At 52.1% G+C, this 17868-nt stretch overlaps 1 protein-coding gene across 1 annotated transcript; it reads left to right on the top strand.

Annotated features, from left to right (window-relative positions):
- The first annotated feature begins 694 nt into the window (after nucleotides 1-694).
- Nucleotides 695-13670, top strand: EEF1A2 (eukaryotic translation elongation factor 1 alpha 2). The gene is made up of 7 exons (XM_083873322.1): nucleotides 695-915; nucleotides 4947-5126; nucleotides 6105-6401; nucleotides 10529-10679; nucleotides 12075-12331; nucleotides 12423-12657; nucleotides 13323-13670. Exons 1-7 carry the CDS (start codon nucleotides 772-774, stop codon nucleotides 13448-13450), a joined length of 1392 nt encoding a protein of 463 aa, XP_083729448.1. The 5' UTR covers nucleotides 695-771; the 3' UTR covers nucleotides 13451-13670.
- Nucleotides 13671-17868: the final 4198 nt, after the last annotated feature.

Below are 17868 nucleotides of genomic sequence, written 5' to 3'. Positions count from 1 at the left end.
TTGTGTGCAGCTGCAGAGCCATGGCAACGCCGGGAGATGCCAGGACAGCTCCCCGGATATTCCCCTTCGCGTTTTCAGCCTCCTCCCTCTCTTCCATCCAGTTTCATGGCAGCAAAATATAATAAACCCCCCGGGTGCGGGCTCAGAGGAGCCCTGGGCTGGTCGCAGCCCTGTTTGGGGAGCAGGCGAGGGCTATTTTTGTCCCACCCCATTTTGCAGACACTCTGTTGTCACCTGAACTGTGCCCGGCTGGGGAGTGCTGGGGGCACCCTCGGCCCCTCCCAGGGCACCCACGCCACGGAGGAGATGCCCTCGGGTTTGGAAAGAGCGAGAAGGCGGCGGGAAGGTTTTCCAGGGAGGAGGAAGGGCACCTTCGAAGCATCGATGACGTAGCGCTGGGAACTGGGGGTCTCCGCGAGGGCGGTGGAGGGCAGGATGCCGAAAAACACGGCACCTCGCCGAGACCTGGAGGCCGGACGTGGCAGCCCGAAATAGCCCTGCCGGCCTCCTCCGGGGGCAGCTGGCTCCGACCCAGAGCGCACAGAGCTGCCAGACGAGGCCGGGCCCCCCCGGGCGCGTGGTCCAGCGGGAAGGTGGGGCGAGGGGAGGACAGCCTTTCCCCAAGGGCTGGGAGGGAGTTGGCACAAGGGGGGCTCTTTTTTTTTTTGACGCGCTCTTCTCTTTCCCCCGCAGCCTCCCCCAAAAGGCAGCCGCGTTCCCACCGCCCTCCCCAGCGCCGCCCGCCCCGGCCAGCCCCGCGCAGCCCGCAGGATGGGGAAGGAGAAGACGCACATCAACATCGTCGTCATCGGGCATGTGGACTCTGGGAAATCCACCACCACCGGGCACCTCATCTACAAATGCGGGGGCATCGACAAACGGACCATTGAGAAATTTGAGAAGGAGGCTGCCGAGGTGAGGAGCCCGCCCCTCCGCCTGCCCCCACCCCGCAGGCAACATTCCCCTTCTGCTGGTGCTGCCCTTCTCTTACCTTCTATTTCTCCCTTTGTTCCCATCTATTTTTCTCTCCCTCTGCACCCCTGGGTCTTCCCGACTTCTGTGGCCTTGGGAAAATAGGCCATTTGGGCGCTCGCCACCCTCTTTTCCGGAGCTGCCGCTGTAATGAGGGCAGGGCACGGCGAGGTCTGCAGGATGGCTTAGGGAACCAGCAGGAATCACTAGGATTCTGGAAAAGCCACAAACCGTGGTGCTTCAAGGCATGAAATTCCTTCTAAATATGGTGCATGAGGGGGAAAACCTGATAATCCCTCACTGCATAGGTCAGGGCTGCCTGAATTTCACCCTGCAGCATCAGTTTCTAGTGCCTGCTGGGGACAAGGTGCAGCATCAGCTGGACCACTCATTAGATCCAGTTGAAGAAACTCATTCTCATTTTCCTCAGGCAGGTGGTCTGGTGTGAAGGGTGATTGCCAGCCTATGATACAGAAAACTGGCTGGAAATCTGAATATTTAAGTTAAATTCTTTAGTGTGACCCTTGCAATGGTGGCATTTATAACAATTTTATCATGTATCCATTTAGAAGCTGTTGCACAGCAAAACACCACCCAATACCTTTAACGTGGCAAACCCCAAGATTAAAGATGAAAAAACAGTCTTGGGAAGAAAAATGTCAATGGGGAGTCCTGAGAAATTAATGATGGTAAATTCTAGAGAAGTGGGTGAGCCGGGAACAGCCTGGCTGTGTTATCCATGGGGCAGCTCCTGTCACTCAGAAGAAGATGGCTTGTCGTCATTGCTCTGGGAATGCAGATACCCGTCCTTTTTTTTTTTTTTTTTTTTTTTTTTTTTTTTATTTTTTGCTGGTCAAGATCTCACATTTCAATGACAAAAAGGAAAAATTACAGAGCTACCACTTTTGATTTCACATTTTGCTGTCTGTCTTAACCTTTTTTATTTGCCGATAGCATCTGAGCTAAATCCCTTATTTTCCTGCCTCACTTTCAGCCCTTTTTTTTTTTTTTTTGCATCCTTAAGCCAAAGAGCTTCTTCCTTAATACAAAATGATCCCTCTCCCCTGGTTTAAAATGATTGCTGATATCCTTCCATAAATTCCCCCCTTTACCTCTAAGATCAGATAAGGCATGATAAGGTTATCATCGATGTGGTTGCAGTGATTTTAATTGCACAGACACTTTCACTGACTTGCCAGGATCTGCGGGCACCGGAGGCTGCTATTAATAGCCTATTGACTGAGCTTACAGACTCCATTTTCTGATGCAGGGCTGGGGAAGGGTTTGCTTCCATTAGGTGGCATTCACAGGAAATGGAGGCCTGCGTGCACCCAAAAGGCCAACAAAAAAACCCAGGGTCTGTCATTTTATTTAAGAGAAAAGAGCGAGGATTTCTCCCTTTTTTCCCTTTTGATTCAAGGGCAGAGGTAACAGTATCTCTGAAAGAAGAGTTGTTCTGTTTTAAAAAAAATTAAATAATCAGTATTTGTAGCCTCCGAATAGAAAGCTGTCCCTCCGCTGGGGTTCGATCAGGGAAATTCAGGCTATTTCTGGCACTGAACAGGGAAGGTATTGTGCAGAGCTAGATAATACCCTGGGTTTTTCAACACCAGCTCTGGGTAACTGAATACACCCCGTGAAAGGAGGGAAACTGCTAAATAAAGGATCTCATTTGTCTCCACGTTACATGTGATGCTGAGCTCTGGGGGGGTCTCACACGTGATGAGCAGCTGGTTGTGTGTGTGGACGTGGCTGATGGCAAAAAGGTGCTGATTCCCACTCAGCTGCCATGGGAGAGCCAGGGGTCTACCCTGTGCCTCAGTTTCCCCATCCAGAAGGGAGGGAGTAGGCTGCTGATGAGGGAAAGGCTGCGGGATGTGCTGGTTGACCTCCTGCCCGAGAAGAGCTCATTATTAATGCAACGCACAAGTGCACTGTGCCCTGCTGTATCTCTGTTGCCTGCAGTAAATGAGCACACTCTGACGACTCCTTCCTGTTCCCTGGGAAGGGAGAGTTTGATGTGTGTGCTGGAAAGGGTTAACCTGGCCCCATCCCTGGATGTGTTCAAGGCCAGGTTGGATGGAATTTGGAGACACCTGATCTAGTTAAAAGGTGCCCCTGTCCGTGGCAGGGAGGTTGGAATGAGATGATCTTTGAGGTCTTTTCCAACCCATTTTGTGATTCTAAAAACCTCCAAGCTCCTGCTCTACCCCCTGCTAAATCCAATGTCAGGAAGATGCTCAGGAGCAGAGACTTGATTCTGGATTTTTCCATCCCAGTGAGAGCTCACAGCTTCCCAGCGGAGATGGGGCATCACCTCCTCGACCTGGCATCCCCTCTGAGGAGGGGAAATCTTGCCTCTGGCTTTAGGATTTTGCCCGTAATCCTCCAGAGCAAGCTGCAAAGTCATCGCAGCACTCAGCTGTTATGAAACAGGCTGTCATCATTAATTCCTTGTGCTGGCTGGGAACAGGGCTGGAGTGTGGGAGATGGAGCAGACCAGCCCCCAGGCATGGTGTGGGCAGGGCAGGTTTGGATGTGATGCTGTGTTCTCTTTCCTGGGGAGGCTCATCTCTGGATTATTGGTACCTGCCATGGGGAAGAGCTTATCTCTGAATGGTGATTGATAATGGGCCAGCAGAAACTGTGATTGCAGGGAAGAGAGGGATGGATGGATGGATGGATGGATGGATGGATGGATGGATGGATGGATGGATGGGAGCAGGGTATCACAGCTCTGACCTTGCATAGCAATAGGAGACCATTAAATCATCTGCAAATGACCTAAATTCCTTTCTCTACCTTAAACCCTCCTTGTATCTGAGGCCAAGAGCTGATGGCTGCAGCTCATTTTAACCCCTTGCTTTGGCTGGCTCCCCTGACTGCCCCAGCACACAGCATGGTCAGCAGGGTGGGCTTGTCCTGCCCCATCTCCACCTTGGCAGGATCCCAGCTCAGACTGGGAGCATGACCTCCACTCTAGAGGGGAATCCAGCTCTCCGTGGTGCAGTGACGTCAAAGGGCTCCTACCCAAAGGAGAAGGCTCTTTGGAAGTGCCACCGTGGTTTTACCAGGGAATGTGCTTTATCACAGGGCAGAAAGATTTACTGGAGCTAATCTCCCCCAGCGTGATTTCCTGCATTACAATGTTGGCTGAGATTTTGGCCATTTGGCAACGACAGTTGGTCTGGCTGCAGCTCACAGAAGCTTTTCCTGTGAATTTGCACACTCTGTGGCAAAAATCAATCACGTTTCTATTCTGCTCGTAGCAACCATCTCTCATTTCATTTTCTTTTAACCCATTCCACCCCTGCCAGTTTTGGGCTCACTCATGTAGCAGTGCCCTTTCCCACTAACCAGCTGCCTCACAGGTCTGAGTCATGGATTAAAATCTCAGAATCAGAGAATCATTTAGGTTGGAAAAGCCCTCTAAGATCATCGAGTCCAACCAGCACTGCCAAGCTCACCACTAGACCACATCCCTATGTGCATCTCTGTGAACCCATGGGAAATAAAATAAATCTCATAAACAGACATTTTTCAATAACTCCATTAGCATTAGGAAATGGGATAAGTATATAAATATCCTCTCAGAGACATTTAGTGGGACAAGGAGCAGCTTTCTATGTTTCTCTACAAGATTTCCCAACAGCAGTGCAGGACCATGGTGTTTCATGGAGGAGGCCTCATGGATTGCTGCCTCCAGGTCCTGCCCATACAGCCCCAGTCACAAATTCACTTCATGGCTCTTCTTCCAGCCTCTCCTGCATCCTGTTGAGGGACATGTTGAGAACAGTATTTCCTTTCACCTGTATTTTTTAGTAAATAGACAACTGCTCTCACTGAATTTAGGGAATTTCACCTTTAAATGTTTGCGGTGTGACCCTGTGTGAGCTTGGGAAGTGCCCTGGAGGGTGGGAGGCCATCACCAGTGCTGTGGCCTTGGGTTTCTCATTGTTCCTTGTGTTGGGCAGATGGGGAAGGGGTCCTTCAAATACGCCTGGGTGCTGGACAAGCTGAAGGCCGAGCGTGAGCGTGGCATCACCATCGACATCTCGCTGTGGAAGTTCGAGACCACCAAGTACTACATCACCATCATTGACGCCCCTGGCCACAGGGACTTCATCAAGAACATGATCACTGGGACCTCCCAGGTGAGAGATGGGGCCCAGGAGGGAGGCTGAGGCTTTGTGCACAAGCTCAGGGTTGTGCAGGTGCTGTTGGAGTGCTTTTGGAGGTGGGGAGTGGAGAGAGCAAACATTGAGGAGTGTTCAGCAGGGTCCACCCAAGACTGGGGGGCACCAGGGGTCCTGCACCTCCCTGGGTGTCTGGGAGAAAGGGTGTCTTTGGGCACAGAGAGGTGGTTCCTCCACCCCATTTCCACCCACATGAGAAGGTGAGATGAATGTGGCCTGCCTGGGAGCTGTGAGCTACAGGCCTTGGTCTGAGGGCATCTCCACACTGTTTTAGCCTCAGCCAAATGAGATAGACACAAAATTTCCAATAATCCGCTAGATTTTATTGGATAAAGGAGGTTCCACAGATCTTTTCTCTTTCTTTTTCCTCAAAATAGCTGTTTTTGTCTCACATTATATTGTCAAACCCAATGACCTACCCTTCCAGAGTAGGGTGGTTTCCTCTTATTGATTGTGGGACATTCCTGCATCTCCCTGGGACTAATGGGTCATGAATGAACCCCACTACAGTGAGATTTCCATTGAGGTACCAGTTGGGCTGGGCATGGCTTTCTGCCAAACCCAGGCAGCTTCTGCTGCTGTGCTTTGGTACAAAAGTAATCTGGGGAACAGTTTCCATGGCTGGAGTCACACCCATCACCCAGGAAGGTTTTGCTTTGCAAGACTTCAGTAGGGTTTTAAATAAAACCTTGTCTGTAGATGATCACGATGAGGTCCTGGACAGAGTCCTGCATCCAGGAGGGATCCACATTGTTTTCCCACCCACAGTGCAGAACCATGTGGGTTGGCAAATCTGAACTAGCACAGCTGGGTCAGTTTGGAGATAGATCAGCAGGGTTATGGGTAGCAGCTGGCAGGGAGTCATCTGTGGCTCCCTCAAAGCCCTCAGGGGTGTCACCAGGGTCATGCAGCAATTCATTTGCTCTCTCCCCCCAGGCTGACTGTGCTGTCCTGATCGTCGCCGCCGGTGTGGGTGAATTTGAAGCCGGCATCTCCAAGAACGGGCAGACCCGTGAGCATGCCCTGCTGGCTTACACCCTGGGGGTGAAGCAGCTCATCGTGGGCATCAACAAGATGGATTCCACAGAGCCCCCCTACAGTGAGAAACGCTACGATGAGATTGTCAAGGAGGTCAGCGCCTACATCAAGAAGATCGGCTACAACCCAGCCACAGTTCCCTTCGTGCCCATCTCGGGCTGGCATGGAGACAACATGCTGGAGCCCTCTCCTAATGTAAGTCTGCCTTGTGTTACACTTTTCCCCCCAGCCTGAGGGTCCTGACCTGGGCTGGAGATGAACTCTGAACTCTGCAAACATTTCATGCACTCATTGTGCACCAAGGTCCATGCAGGCAGCACAGATGATGTGTCATGGAGCTCTGTTTTGCTCCAGGCAGGATGAATGGGCTCACTCTTCATGGGTGCAGTGCCCTGGCCAGGCACCCCAGCAGCTAAACATGAGCATCTTCAGGAGATGATCTGTCTGGCTTTGCTTCTGGGCCAGGATTTGAGGTTTTCACCTTGTCAGAAGTCACGGTGACATTAGAGCAGCAATTGTCACTCCCAGCAGGAGCAGCGGGTGTGTTTTTAGGGCATTGTTTTCTGAGGGGAATGACACAATCTGGGATTGGGCTTGGAGCAGTTCCCACAGTGCAGCTGAGCTCCCTCGTGCTGGGTCTCAGGTCCCCTTTCCCATCAATGTGCTGTGTCACTGCAGTGGCCAAACCTCCAAACCCAGCACTGGGATCTCACTCCTAAAGGTGATGTTTTCTTCAAGGACAACCAGGTTTCCCATGCCAAAACCACAGTTCCCTAGAGCATCCATTTGAGGCTGCTCCTTTTCCAGTTCGTTTATTCCCACTGTGATGAGGATGATGGGGAGACAAAGGCAGGGTGCTCTGGGTGGGTCCATACCATCATTCCATACAACAGAAGGAAGAGCTGAAGAGGGATTGAGATTTTTTGCAGACAGGCTGCCCATAACACTTGTTATTCTGACCCTGGTTATGTTGGAGAAAAAGCTACCTCAGGGTTAGTCTTTTAAAGAAATGATGTCTGGAAAGTTCTGGCCAGAGGAAGGTCCCTGCTCTCCTGGTGACTTCTGTGTGACCTTGAGCAAGTTGCTCAGACCAGACACCCCAGGAATCTCTTGTGAAACCAACGGGAAATTTGATGCCTGGGGGGACTTCAGGACATCACCTATGGATCAGGGCAGGGCTCTGTGATGAGGGAGGCAATCCATGAGTCCAGCAGCAACTGAGGGAGGTCAGGGGAGGCCTGAGAAAGAGGAGTGTTGCAATGCAAACTCACACAGTCATGAAACACAGCTCCTGCCTTGCTCAGGGAAGCTCATTGGAATGGCTTGGAAGGAAGGAATTATTGGGGTGCTCAGGAGATTCCTGCTCCCTGAGGAGCAGAGCTGGGGTAAAGGTCAGCCACAGCCATGCCAAGCCCTGCCCTGTGGTTCCTGGGTGCCTCAAATCAGGCAGGCTCCAAATGTCAGCAGCTGCTGGGCTGGGAAGATGATCCTGAATAATTCTCCTATAAATAGGCAGCAGAGGGGAGGCACAGAGCAGGAGGGGCTCTGCGGCCCTCTTCCTCCAGGGGGGTCTCAGGGCAGGTTCCCAGTGTGATGTGCTGCCTGAGAGAAGGCAGGGGATGAAACAACTCTCTCCTTTGCCTGAAGGAGGCAGCTGGTGCTTGGGTTCTGCCTGAGCTGGGGAATTGGGCAGAAAACCTGCCCTGGTCTGAAACAGCATGAGCTCTGCTGGGGAGAGTTGAGGGACAGACTCCTCCTCCTCAGATTGCACCACCTCTGGGAAAGCTTAAGCAGGAACCTGGTGTAGATGTCTCTTCTCTGTTTCCTCGCCTGAAAAAGCTCTGATTATTTTCACTTGCAATTTCTGGACAGGTTTCACTGAAGCACAAGGCAGTCAAGTGACTTGTCTGTCTGTCAGAGGACTTATCAGAAAGGGGGGATTAGAGCCATGATGTCCCTGCAGCTCCTGTTGCCTCTGAACAAGGAGGTTGTGGTGGTGTGTCAGGCTGGAACCAGCTCTGTGTGGGAGACTCCAGCCCACGTCCCTGTTGTGCAGAATCCCAAAGCCAACTGCAAAAAATGACAGCTGGGCTGTGCTTCCATCAAAGTTTGGTATTTGAGAGTTTTTTGGGGAGTGGGGTGTTCTGTGAGGCAGCTTTGTGAAGCTCTAGCTGGCAGAACGGGGCCATTCCCTGTGGTTTGGGATATTTTCACCCCACAGATGCTGCAACCCAAACACACCCAGTCTCTGGTGCCAGGAGGTGGGGGCTGGGTCTGCAGCCTCAACACTGGGGTGTGTGTGGGGAGGTGTTGAGGTGCCCATGGGCTGGGCAAAATCAGGGAAAAGTGACTTCTCCGTTAAATAAACTTTGAGTGTAAAAGAGCTGGAGCTCAGCTGTTATTTTGGGGAGCTGGAGCCTGTCTGTCTGCAGGACTTGGTCAGGTCCTGCTTTTGCCATAGGAGTGGTGGAGTAGGAATTGCTCTTTGAGGAACAGATTTGGGGAATACATGCCAGAGGTTTTATTTGGATGGCCATAGGAGGCAGCACAAACCAGGTTTTGCAGATGCTTTTCACCTTGAAGCCATGCTGAGGTTTAGCAAAGATTTGTTCCCAGAAGGTGTCTAAGTTCACCTTTACCTGATTCTTGGGATGTCAGAAGTCCCCTGGAGAGAGGGATGGCTCTGACATCCAGGTGTCATGGGCAGAGGTTGTTATTCTCCTGTGTGCCAGAGCTGTGTGGGGCAGGGGGACTGGAGCTGTGGCCACTTGGTGGCCGCCATCCTCGAGAGCAGAGCCTGTGGGCAGGTGGCCACCAGGCAGCTGCTGGCACAGGTCCCTGCCTGGTATTTGGGCCATGCAACAGCAGAGTGGGGGAAGGTCTGAGTCATCCAGCACATCACACAAGGCTCCCTCCCTGCCTGGATGGAGTTTTCACTTTGCCAAGCTGTTGCCTGGCTCTGGGTCTGGCTGCATGGTGAGAGCTGCAATGCCCTGAGAAGAACCCACTGCAAAAGTGTCCCCAGGCTCCTCCTGCCACTGCCACCAAGAAAGACAAGTGGTGTCAGATGTGACGCTCTGAAGGGGGCTGACCTGCATGCTTTGGATGCAAGCTGAGTTCCCTGGCTGCATCCTGTGTTTCCCTCTCTTCTTCCCAAAGCTGGTGCAGATTGCAGGACAGGAAACCAGACTTGGCACAACCACGTCCTGCAGGGATGGCTGTGGAGCTGGGGGCACTTTGGGGGTCTTGCTTCACCCAGCCCCCCATGCCCACTGCACTGTGCCACTGGTGTTGGTGCTAAGGGAAAAAGCCACATCAACAAAATGTGTGGTGGATGCAGGACACACATAGGAAGCATTTGACATTGGAATGGGAAAATACTGTCTATCCCTCTCTGTGCAGAGGCAGGAGAATGGCCATGCAGACTCTGATCTCTGCTTGTTGTATCAGGGTTGTCTCAGACCCAGGACTAAATTTTTTGTACCAGCAAGCTCCAGGTGTTGCTACAACATCCAGATGTGCAGCATCACCCCAATAAAGCACTGCAGTTCCCTGCATTTAACCATGGTACCTGAGCACATTTCCACCCCTCTCTGCCTCATTTCTGGGCAATTTTTAGTTTCAAACACCACTTAGAGGGCAGGAGAAGGGAACATCTGTGAAAAGCAATCCTGTCTCTTGGCAGCTGGTTTTCCAGCATCCTCCCAAGCCAGGGTTTAGAATCCAGACCTAGGAGTGTGTGGGGAGAGCATCTCTCTGGGGCTGGCCTTGGAGAATCTTGGACCCCAGGACTGAAGGTTGAGCACTTTGTAGCTGGCACTTGGCTGCAGACCCTGTTATCCCTGTGCTGGAGGCAACATTCCTGGAGGGCAGGATCCAGGCAGCTGCTGCAGTGCCCATGGGTTGGTGTTGGAAGTGGGGGCTGTGAGTTTGCTGGTTTTAGCCACTTCCATCCTTTTTTCTCCATTAATGGATGTCTTGCTGATTTCTAGAAGAGAGAGGAGACTGAGCAAAGGGGAGCAGATAAGCCTTTGCAGGGATGGTGCAGGGAAGGTGAAGTGGAAGGAGCTCCCCACCCCCCTGGTAAAGCCAGGACATGGTTATGAAGGTTGTTCTGGTGGGACATCTCCCTGGGTTTTGCTCTGGGTGCTGAGGACAGGCACACTCAGTGTGCTGGAAGTGTCCAAGGCCAGGTTGGATGGGCCTTGGAGCAGTCTGGTCTCGTGGAAGGTGTTCATGCCCATGGCAGAGGGGTGGAACAAGATGGTCTTTAAGGTCCCATCCTGTGATTCTATGGTTCTCTGGTGCTGCTCTCTCCCCAGATGCCTTGGTTCAAAGGCTGGAAGGTGGAGCGCAAAGAAGGCAACGCCAGCGGGGTGTCCCTGCTGGAGGCCCTGGACACCATCCTGCCCCCGACCCGCCCCACAGACAAACCCCTGCGCCTGCCCCTCCAGGATGTCTACAAGATTGGAGGTGAGCTTTGACACTCCTCTGCCTTAACTGGAGTCTTCATTCCACAGAAATTTGGGAATGGCATTTCCAGGTGTTGGGAAACTGGAGGGATTTGACTCTTCAAATCAGAGATAATGTTGGAGAAAAGGGTGGTAGCTCTCAGGCAAAGACCCCATTTGAGCCTGGGCTGTCTGGGGTGGAGGTGTTCATGCCCAAAGGTGCCCAGGGACCAGAGAGGAGCAGTAGGTTTGTGAGCTCTCCCCAGGGAACACATGATGCCAAAATGCCTGCAGATTTGTGTGTCCCAGAGGTCATGGCTGGCCAGGCAAGTTGGAGGCAGCAAAAAACATTCTGTGACTCAGATGAGAGACAAGACCAGCAGGGAGGGCCACTGAAGCTGGTGCATGGTGGTTTGGCTGTGACCTGCCCAAGCTTCCCAAATGCTGGTGTCCATCATCAGCACCTCCTCCTGCCGAGCTGTGCCAGCCATGTAGGGAGCACTGTGGCTGACACGTGTCCCCTTCCCTCTGCAGAGGTGATGGGGACACTTTGCTCAGCTATAAATACCCTGTGAGCTCTCTGACCTGCTGGCATAAGTGGTCAGCACTGCTGACTCCCTGGCTGCTGGATCAGGCAGGCACAGCCTTTTCCAGCTCTTTCCCACCCTTTTCCAAGGACACATGTACTGCAGGGGCTGAACATGGGATTTTAGCTGGGTTTTTAATGCAGGCTGCTGTTGTTTGCAGTGGGTGTGAAAGGTGGTGAGCAGGCCTGTGTCCTCCCCTAGCTCAGCTGGGGCAAAGGGATCTGGTTTTACTGGGAAGCAGGTCCTTGGGGAGCAGAGGCACTATGGGAAGAGGGGAGGTGGAGGCAGCAGGGTGGATGTGGAGGAGCAGATGGGTCCAGCCAACCTCTTCAGTCTCTTTTCAATGTTGTTTCTCTCAATCATTCTTCACCTGCCTCCAAAGGGGATTTTTCCCAAAGTCTCCTGGTGACAGAGGGTGTAAAAGATCCCAGTCATTTACTGAGCCACCCTGATTCTCTGTCACAGCTGGTGGTGTGGCCATCAGGGATGTGGACAGTGTTGTTGCACACATACTGGGATGTCCCAGTCCTCCATGCAGGAGTTGCCACAGCTGCTCCAGGAGAAGAACTTTTGGGGCATGCAGATTGCTCAGGACTTTCTGACTATGAGTTACTTCTTTTATACAAAACTTCCAGTAGGAAGGATGGACTCATAGTTATTTTCAAGATCCTGGTGTTGATCTGCTGAAAACTTGGGGGTTTTGGGCAAGGAGAAAACATGTCCTTTGGTGACAACCCCTGGAGAAATCTTGCTTTTGCTAAATCCAGGTTCTGGCCATGGGATGTACGAAGCAGATTGAATTTTGCTGCACTCTGTCCTTGTCTCCACAGGGATTGGCACAGTCCCTGTGGGCCGAGTGGAGACCGGAATCCTGCGGCCTGGCATGGTGGTCACCTTTGCCCCTGTGAACATCACCACTGAGGTGAAATCCGTGGAGATGCACCACGAGGCCCTGAGCGAGGCCCTGCCTGGGGACAACGTGGGCTTCAACGTGAAGAACGTCTCTGTGAAGGACATCCGCCGCGGGAACGTCTGCGGGGACAGCAAGTCGGACCCGCCGCAGGAGGCGGCACAGTTCACGTCCCAGGTGAGCAGAACTTCCTGATGCCGCCACCTTGCCTACCTTGCCACCGTCCCCCAGCTCCCAGCCTGGCTGTGACACTGCTCTGTCCCCCCAGGTGATCATCCTGAACCACCCTGGCCAGATCAGTGCTGGCTACTCGCCCGTCATCGACTGCCACACCGCACATATCGCCTGCAAGTTCGCCGAGCTGAAGGAGAAGATCGACCGGCGCTCTGGCAAGAAGCTGGAGGACAACCCCAAGTCCCTGAAGTCGGGTGATGCAGCCATCGTGGAGATGATCCCTGGCAAGCCCATGTGTGTGGAGAGCTTCTCCCAGTACCCACCCCTTGGTAAGGGAACGGCTCTTTGGAGGTCTCCTGAGGAGGAGCGTGAGGGCTCTGTGGGTGCAGAGCTCACACCAGACATGCTGAGCTTCTCCCAGCTAGATGGGGAGGGAGATGAGGATGTTTCTGTGCTCCCCCATGTCCTGCTGAGCTGGGTTTCCAAAGGCTGGGTTTTCCCTCTGGGAGCAACAAGGCCTTTCCTTTATGGTTACTAAACCCTGATAATTTCTGAACATAGAAATATTTTCCAGTTTCCTCTTCTCTCCCCTAAAACAACTGCTCAAGAGAAGAAAGGGAATTTTGCTCAGTGGAGGCCAGCTATTAATGCAGGGAAGTGCCATGCTTAAGTGGTTTGGATTGGAAGGAACATTAAAGGCCACCTTGTTCCACCCCTCTCCCATGGGCAGACACACTTTCCACTAGACCAGGTTGATGTTGCACATCTGGGAGCTTGCAGAGAAAAGCTGGGGTTTAAGTTTAAAAACCAGTAATTTAAATAGAGGGAAGCATCAGGACTAACAAGGGTTGATAGCTCAGGGCTGGTCCCTGTAGGAACCTGCTCCAGGTGCAGGGATAACACCATGAGTGGGGAGTGTGGATCCCACCACCACCCTCCCAGCAGAGCTCAGCCTCGGTGTCTCACTGGCATTCCTCCTCCCTCTGTCCCTCAGGCCGCTTCGCTGTCCGTGACATGCGGCAGACCGTGGCCGTGGGCGTCATCAAGAATGTGGAGAAGAAGAGTGGTGGGGCTGGGAAGGTCACCAAGTCTGCCCAGAAGGCCCAGAAGGCTGGCAAATGAATCGTGGGCTCCCCGTGCATCGCGCAGAAACCATCCCTGACACCAGGACGCTGCCACCGTCTCCCCCGGGCGCACGTGTGCACATCAGCTTGTAAGAGTTTATATGTCAACGACTGGATGCTCACCATTAAGGTCCAGTGGAAATTCTTTAAAAGGAAAAGCATGTTCCAGCGTTTGTGAGGCTTCATGTTAATTTTACCAATAAAACTGGTACAACATCCACAGTGGGAAAAAAAAAAAAAAAAAAAAAAAAAAAAAAAGAAAAACAAACCAAAACCAGACAAACCCTACCCCTCCCCCCCAAAAAAAACCAAAACCAAAACAAACCAACCAACCCAAAAGGTGTGGAGCTCTGTGTGTGTGTGTGCATCTGTTACTGAGAGGGGCTGGGTTGGCTGGGGGTTGTGTAGTCTCTTTTAGAATAGATGGTGGGGATGGGCACAGGGGGGCCTGGGATGGAAATAAGGAGGAAGGAGGACAGTTGGGAGCCCATATTCAGGGTATCAGCCAGCTCTCAGCCCTTCCTCACCTTGCACCCCTTGACCAAGGTGATTCCCCCAGCCTGAAGCAGAGACAGCTCTCACAGCAGTTTTGAGGCTCTCCTTAACCAGCTCAAGCCTCTAAAATAATTTCCAGGGTTTTTATTATATTTTTTCATGCAAAATAGGCTAAAATTGAGCTCCTACAGTTATGCCACTGAAAGAAAGGAAAATAGGGCACCCCATGTCTCCTGTAAGGGTGAGTAGCATCACTTTGGGTCTTTGTCATTCCCCATCATTTTTGGGAGCAGTGATTGAGACTGCCTTCTCTCCCCACATGCTGCTCTGCCTCACACATGGTGGATTCCCCAGCCCCTTCCAAACACAATGGGAATGTTTCTTCCTGACTGAAGCCCAGACATGACTCAGGTCTCACAAGAAGCCCCGAAACTCATGGTCTTCACCCAGGGCAGTTTCTTGACTCCCATCACAGTGGAGTTGGGAGAGCTCCACCCAGTGCAGCTGTCCCAGTCCAAAGGGTTGTGGTTGCTGAGTGGGTGGGATTGACCAAAAAGCAACAGCCAGGAGCTGAGGGGGCCTGAGTGGGAGCACCAAGTGTGAGGAGGAGCAGTAGGTGGTACAATGGGGCAGGGGGAAAGAGGGAGGCGGTGTGAGAGTTGTGCTTCCACTACTTCATTCCAGGGATCTTTCCAAGGGACATTTCCTCCCTGAAGGAGGCATTAACAGCGTGCTGGGGCACCCTGAGCTTGTCTGTGCCCATGACTTGGCTTTCAGGAGGAGACAGTGCTGGGAACAGATGGCCCTACACCGTCTGTGAAGGGCAGCATCGTTCGAGGCCCTTCCCAGGAGAGCTCCAGAGGCACAAGGATAATCATTACTGTTTGTGTCACAAAGCCCTTAATGATCCTAATTAACATCTGATGCTCTGCAGTGCTGAGTGTCCCCAGGCAGAGCCTCAAGGAGCTGACATGGAGCTGAATTGCAGAGAGCTCTGCATGATCTCATCCTGCCTGCTCCCCCAAAACTCTCCCCATCCCATGTTCACATCTGGCAGCCCATGGACACGGACTGGCTCCCTGGGCCAAGATCCCCAAAACTGCACGGGCCACCAAGGCTCCTCACCCCTCTCCTCACACCCCACATCCACCAGCTTCAGCCACAGAAATCAATTTGATTCCCAAGGTCTTTGTAGTATCTGCGCTCTCTGAAGTGCCGTGTCCTTGGCAGGACACAAACTGGAAGGGGATCTGGGGATCCCTGCAGGCCCAGCACAGCCACAGGAGAAGGCTGTTTTCCCACTGATAGTTTAATCTCATCTTCCAGCTCCTCCTGCATTTCCCAGCTCCCGAGGTATATTTTCCCTGAGACAGCTTTGTGCCTCTTCCTGGGTATTTCCAAGCAGGAGAACATCCTCATGTGCATGATCTTCCTGCATCCTTAAAAACAGCAGCAACAGGAACTCCTGTGGGAATATCCCTCCCATGCTGCTCAGGAACCTCCAGCTCCCTGGTGCCCCATGGATGCCATCCCCTGGCACAGCAGGAGTGGGGACAACCGTGGGGTCAGGTGGGGGACAGAGAAGAGCAGGAGCAAAGTCTGCACCTCTCTCGCTATTTTAAAAGCAAAAACAGGCTTGACAAAAACACGGCTTCGTTTCCATAGAAATATGCCAGGGGAGCTGTGAAAGATACTCTGGTAGCACTGCACAAGTGGTGAGGTAATTAATGATGGAACTGCAGAACAGCAAAAATATAAACCCCAGAGGATTTAACTCAGACTTGCTCATGGCTCAGAGCAGGGCCAAGTTTTCAGCCTCATTTCAATGTGGGTTGGCACCCCAGGTGATCTGCAGGAGCAGAAAGAAGAGCTGGTGCCTGAAGGGAGATCTCAGCAGCAGCATCCCCTATTTTGGGAGGTTTGGGTCAGGATTTTTAGTGAAACAGAATTAACAGAAATATTGTTATTTAAGCCCGCTTCAAAGCATGAGGTTCCTGAAAGAAAAATGTGCTGCATTTCTGGGCATCTCAACAGAGTATCAATGAAGCCACAACCTGTCTCCAACCAAACTTTGGGTTTGAATCTACTGTGGATCTGTATTTTGGGACAGGATCTGTATTTTGGGATTGGATCAATACTATGTGCAAATCACTGCCTGGCCCCACACAAGCAATGATGCCCTTAGTTTTCTGTGATCCATTTTTGATCTACCAAAATGATAAACAGCCCAACAGCCCCCTGGACTGGACCACGGGTGGATTTTGGCAAACCTTTCAGTGAGCTCAAGCTAATTTTGGAACCATCAGCACTGTGTCAGAGCAGGTGGGGATGTGTGACCCACGGCAGGTGACAGACCTGTGGTGGTGAGATGGACTCTAAAACACCAAATTCTCCTCCAATTCCTCCCTGCCATGGCCAGGTGTGCTGGGACGCCACAACCCAGAGCTCAGAGGAATTTTTTTTCATAGCAACTTTTATTGTTTTGGACTCATTTTCCATCCCAGTTCTCCCTGAAGGCGTCGCGGTGGCTGCTTCCCCCAGCAGCCTCATCGGTGCCATCTCGTGGAAACAGGGACAAAGTCCTCCCGAACAGCTGCCGAGCAGAGGAAATCCAGACCCACGTCCCTGATCCTGGCAGGCAGGCAGCACATCCAAAGCAAAAGGAAAAGCCTCGGGAGATGCAAAGTGCTTATTGTAATTTCTCTGAGGACCAGAGTTTGCAAATGTGATTGTATTTCCTGAAATTTAAAGCTGGTGGAGGGAAAATTACTGGAAAAATCCTGAAATTTAAAGCTGGTGAATGTTGTAGGAAAGTCAAAAAACTTCAGGGCTGGCTCTGCTGTGCAGGTGGGGATCAGCTCTTCAAGAGGAGAGAAGCCAATGGGCCTGGGAGAGGAGGAGAGAAGAGGGAGGTGTGTGTGGGCTGGATGTGAACCTGCACCCAGTTTCCAAAAGGGACATCACCTCCACCGTGCAGCACACCCTGAGCCCAGCATGGCACTGGTGCCTTGGTGGGGGTTCCTGATGGAGAAGGGAAAATCCCACCAATGGGACCATCCTGTAGGGGTGAGTGGACACCTCTGCCAAACCCCAGCCTGGTGCTGGCTGCTCTTGTGACATCCACTGGAATGAGGAACGAGTTCTTCTCCTTTCCCACCTCTACCCTCGTGTCTGGTTGTGTGCTGTTAATAATTTAAAGTAAGTTTTCTTAATCCACTGGAGCTGATTGGCCGACTCAGCAGACGTTTGGGGCTGCTCTAAAAAATTTATAAGGCTTTTGCAAGATTGCAAGTGAAATCCAGGCTGCAGATGCTGAGCTGGGGGAATTTGAACCTCCTGCTGCCCTTCTGCACTTGGAGGGGAGTTAAAGCATCAGCCACAACCCCTTGTCAGCCTGGGCAGGTCCCTGCAGAGACCCAGCACAGGCCACACGTCACTGGCAGCAGAAAACCTCTCCAGTCAGGGCAGTTCCTCTCCCATGGCTCCATCATCTGTCACCAGATTTTGCTGAACCTTAACCCCACACAGGCAGTGAGGTCCTGCCTGTGTCACGCTGACTCAAAAGTCTTGGTGACATCTGCAGAATTTACAGCCTTTGAAAACACACCCCACTAGGGGAAAAAAGCAAACAAAGATCTCCTGACCTCCCATTCCATTTTCGCTGCCTTGGAAGCCAATGCCACTGACTGCCAAGGAGGCCAAGGTGCTGTTGAGCCCAGAATTCCCAGAGGACATCACTCAAGGGAGTCTTGCCGTCACTTTCTGGTGATAGAGATGCTGAATCATCTGTGCTAGCAGTGGGAATGATGCACATGTAGCACAAAGTGACTACATGACCTCACAAAGTGACTTCATCCCTGAAGTCTTTCCTCGTGTCCCAGCAGATGCTTCTCTTCTCCTTGGGCAATTGCACAGCACATT

This window comes from Zosterops lateralis (assembly GCF_965231275.1).
Source record: "Zosterops lateralis genome assembly, chromosome: 16".
In the NCBI taxonomy this organism is placed as follows: Eukaryota; Metazoa; Chordata; class Aves; order Passeriformes; family Zosteropidae; genus Zosterops; species Zosterops lateralis.
This window is presented reverse-complemented; position numbering and strand designations above follow the sequence as displayed.

Coding starts and splice junctions, on each gene's coding strand:
- EEF1A2 (XM_083873322.1), top strand. CDS start 772: ATGGGGAAGGAGAAGACGCACATCAACATCGTCGTCATCGGGCATGTG. Junction 10,680..12,074: donor GGATGTCTACAAGATTGGAG/GTGAGCTTTGAC, acceptor TTGTCTCCACAG/GGATTGGCACAGTCCCTGTG. Junction 12,658..13,322: donor CTCCCAGTACCCACCCCTTG/GTAAGGGAACGG, acceptor TCTGTCCCTCAG/GCCGCTTCGCTGTCCGTGAC.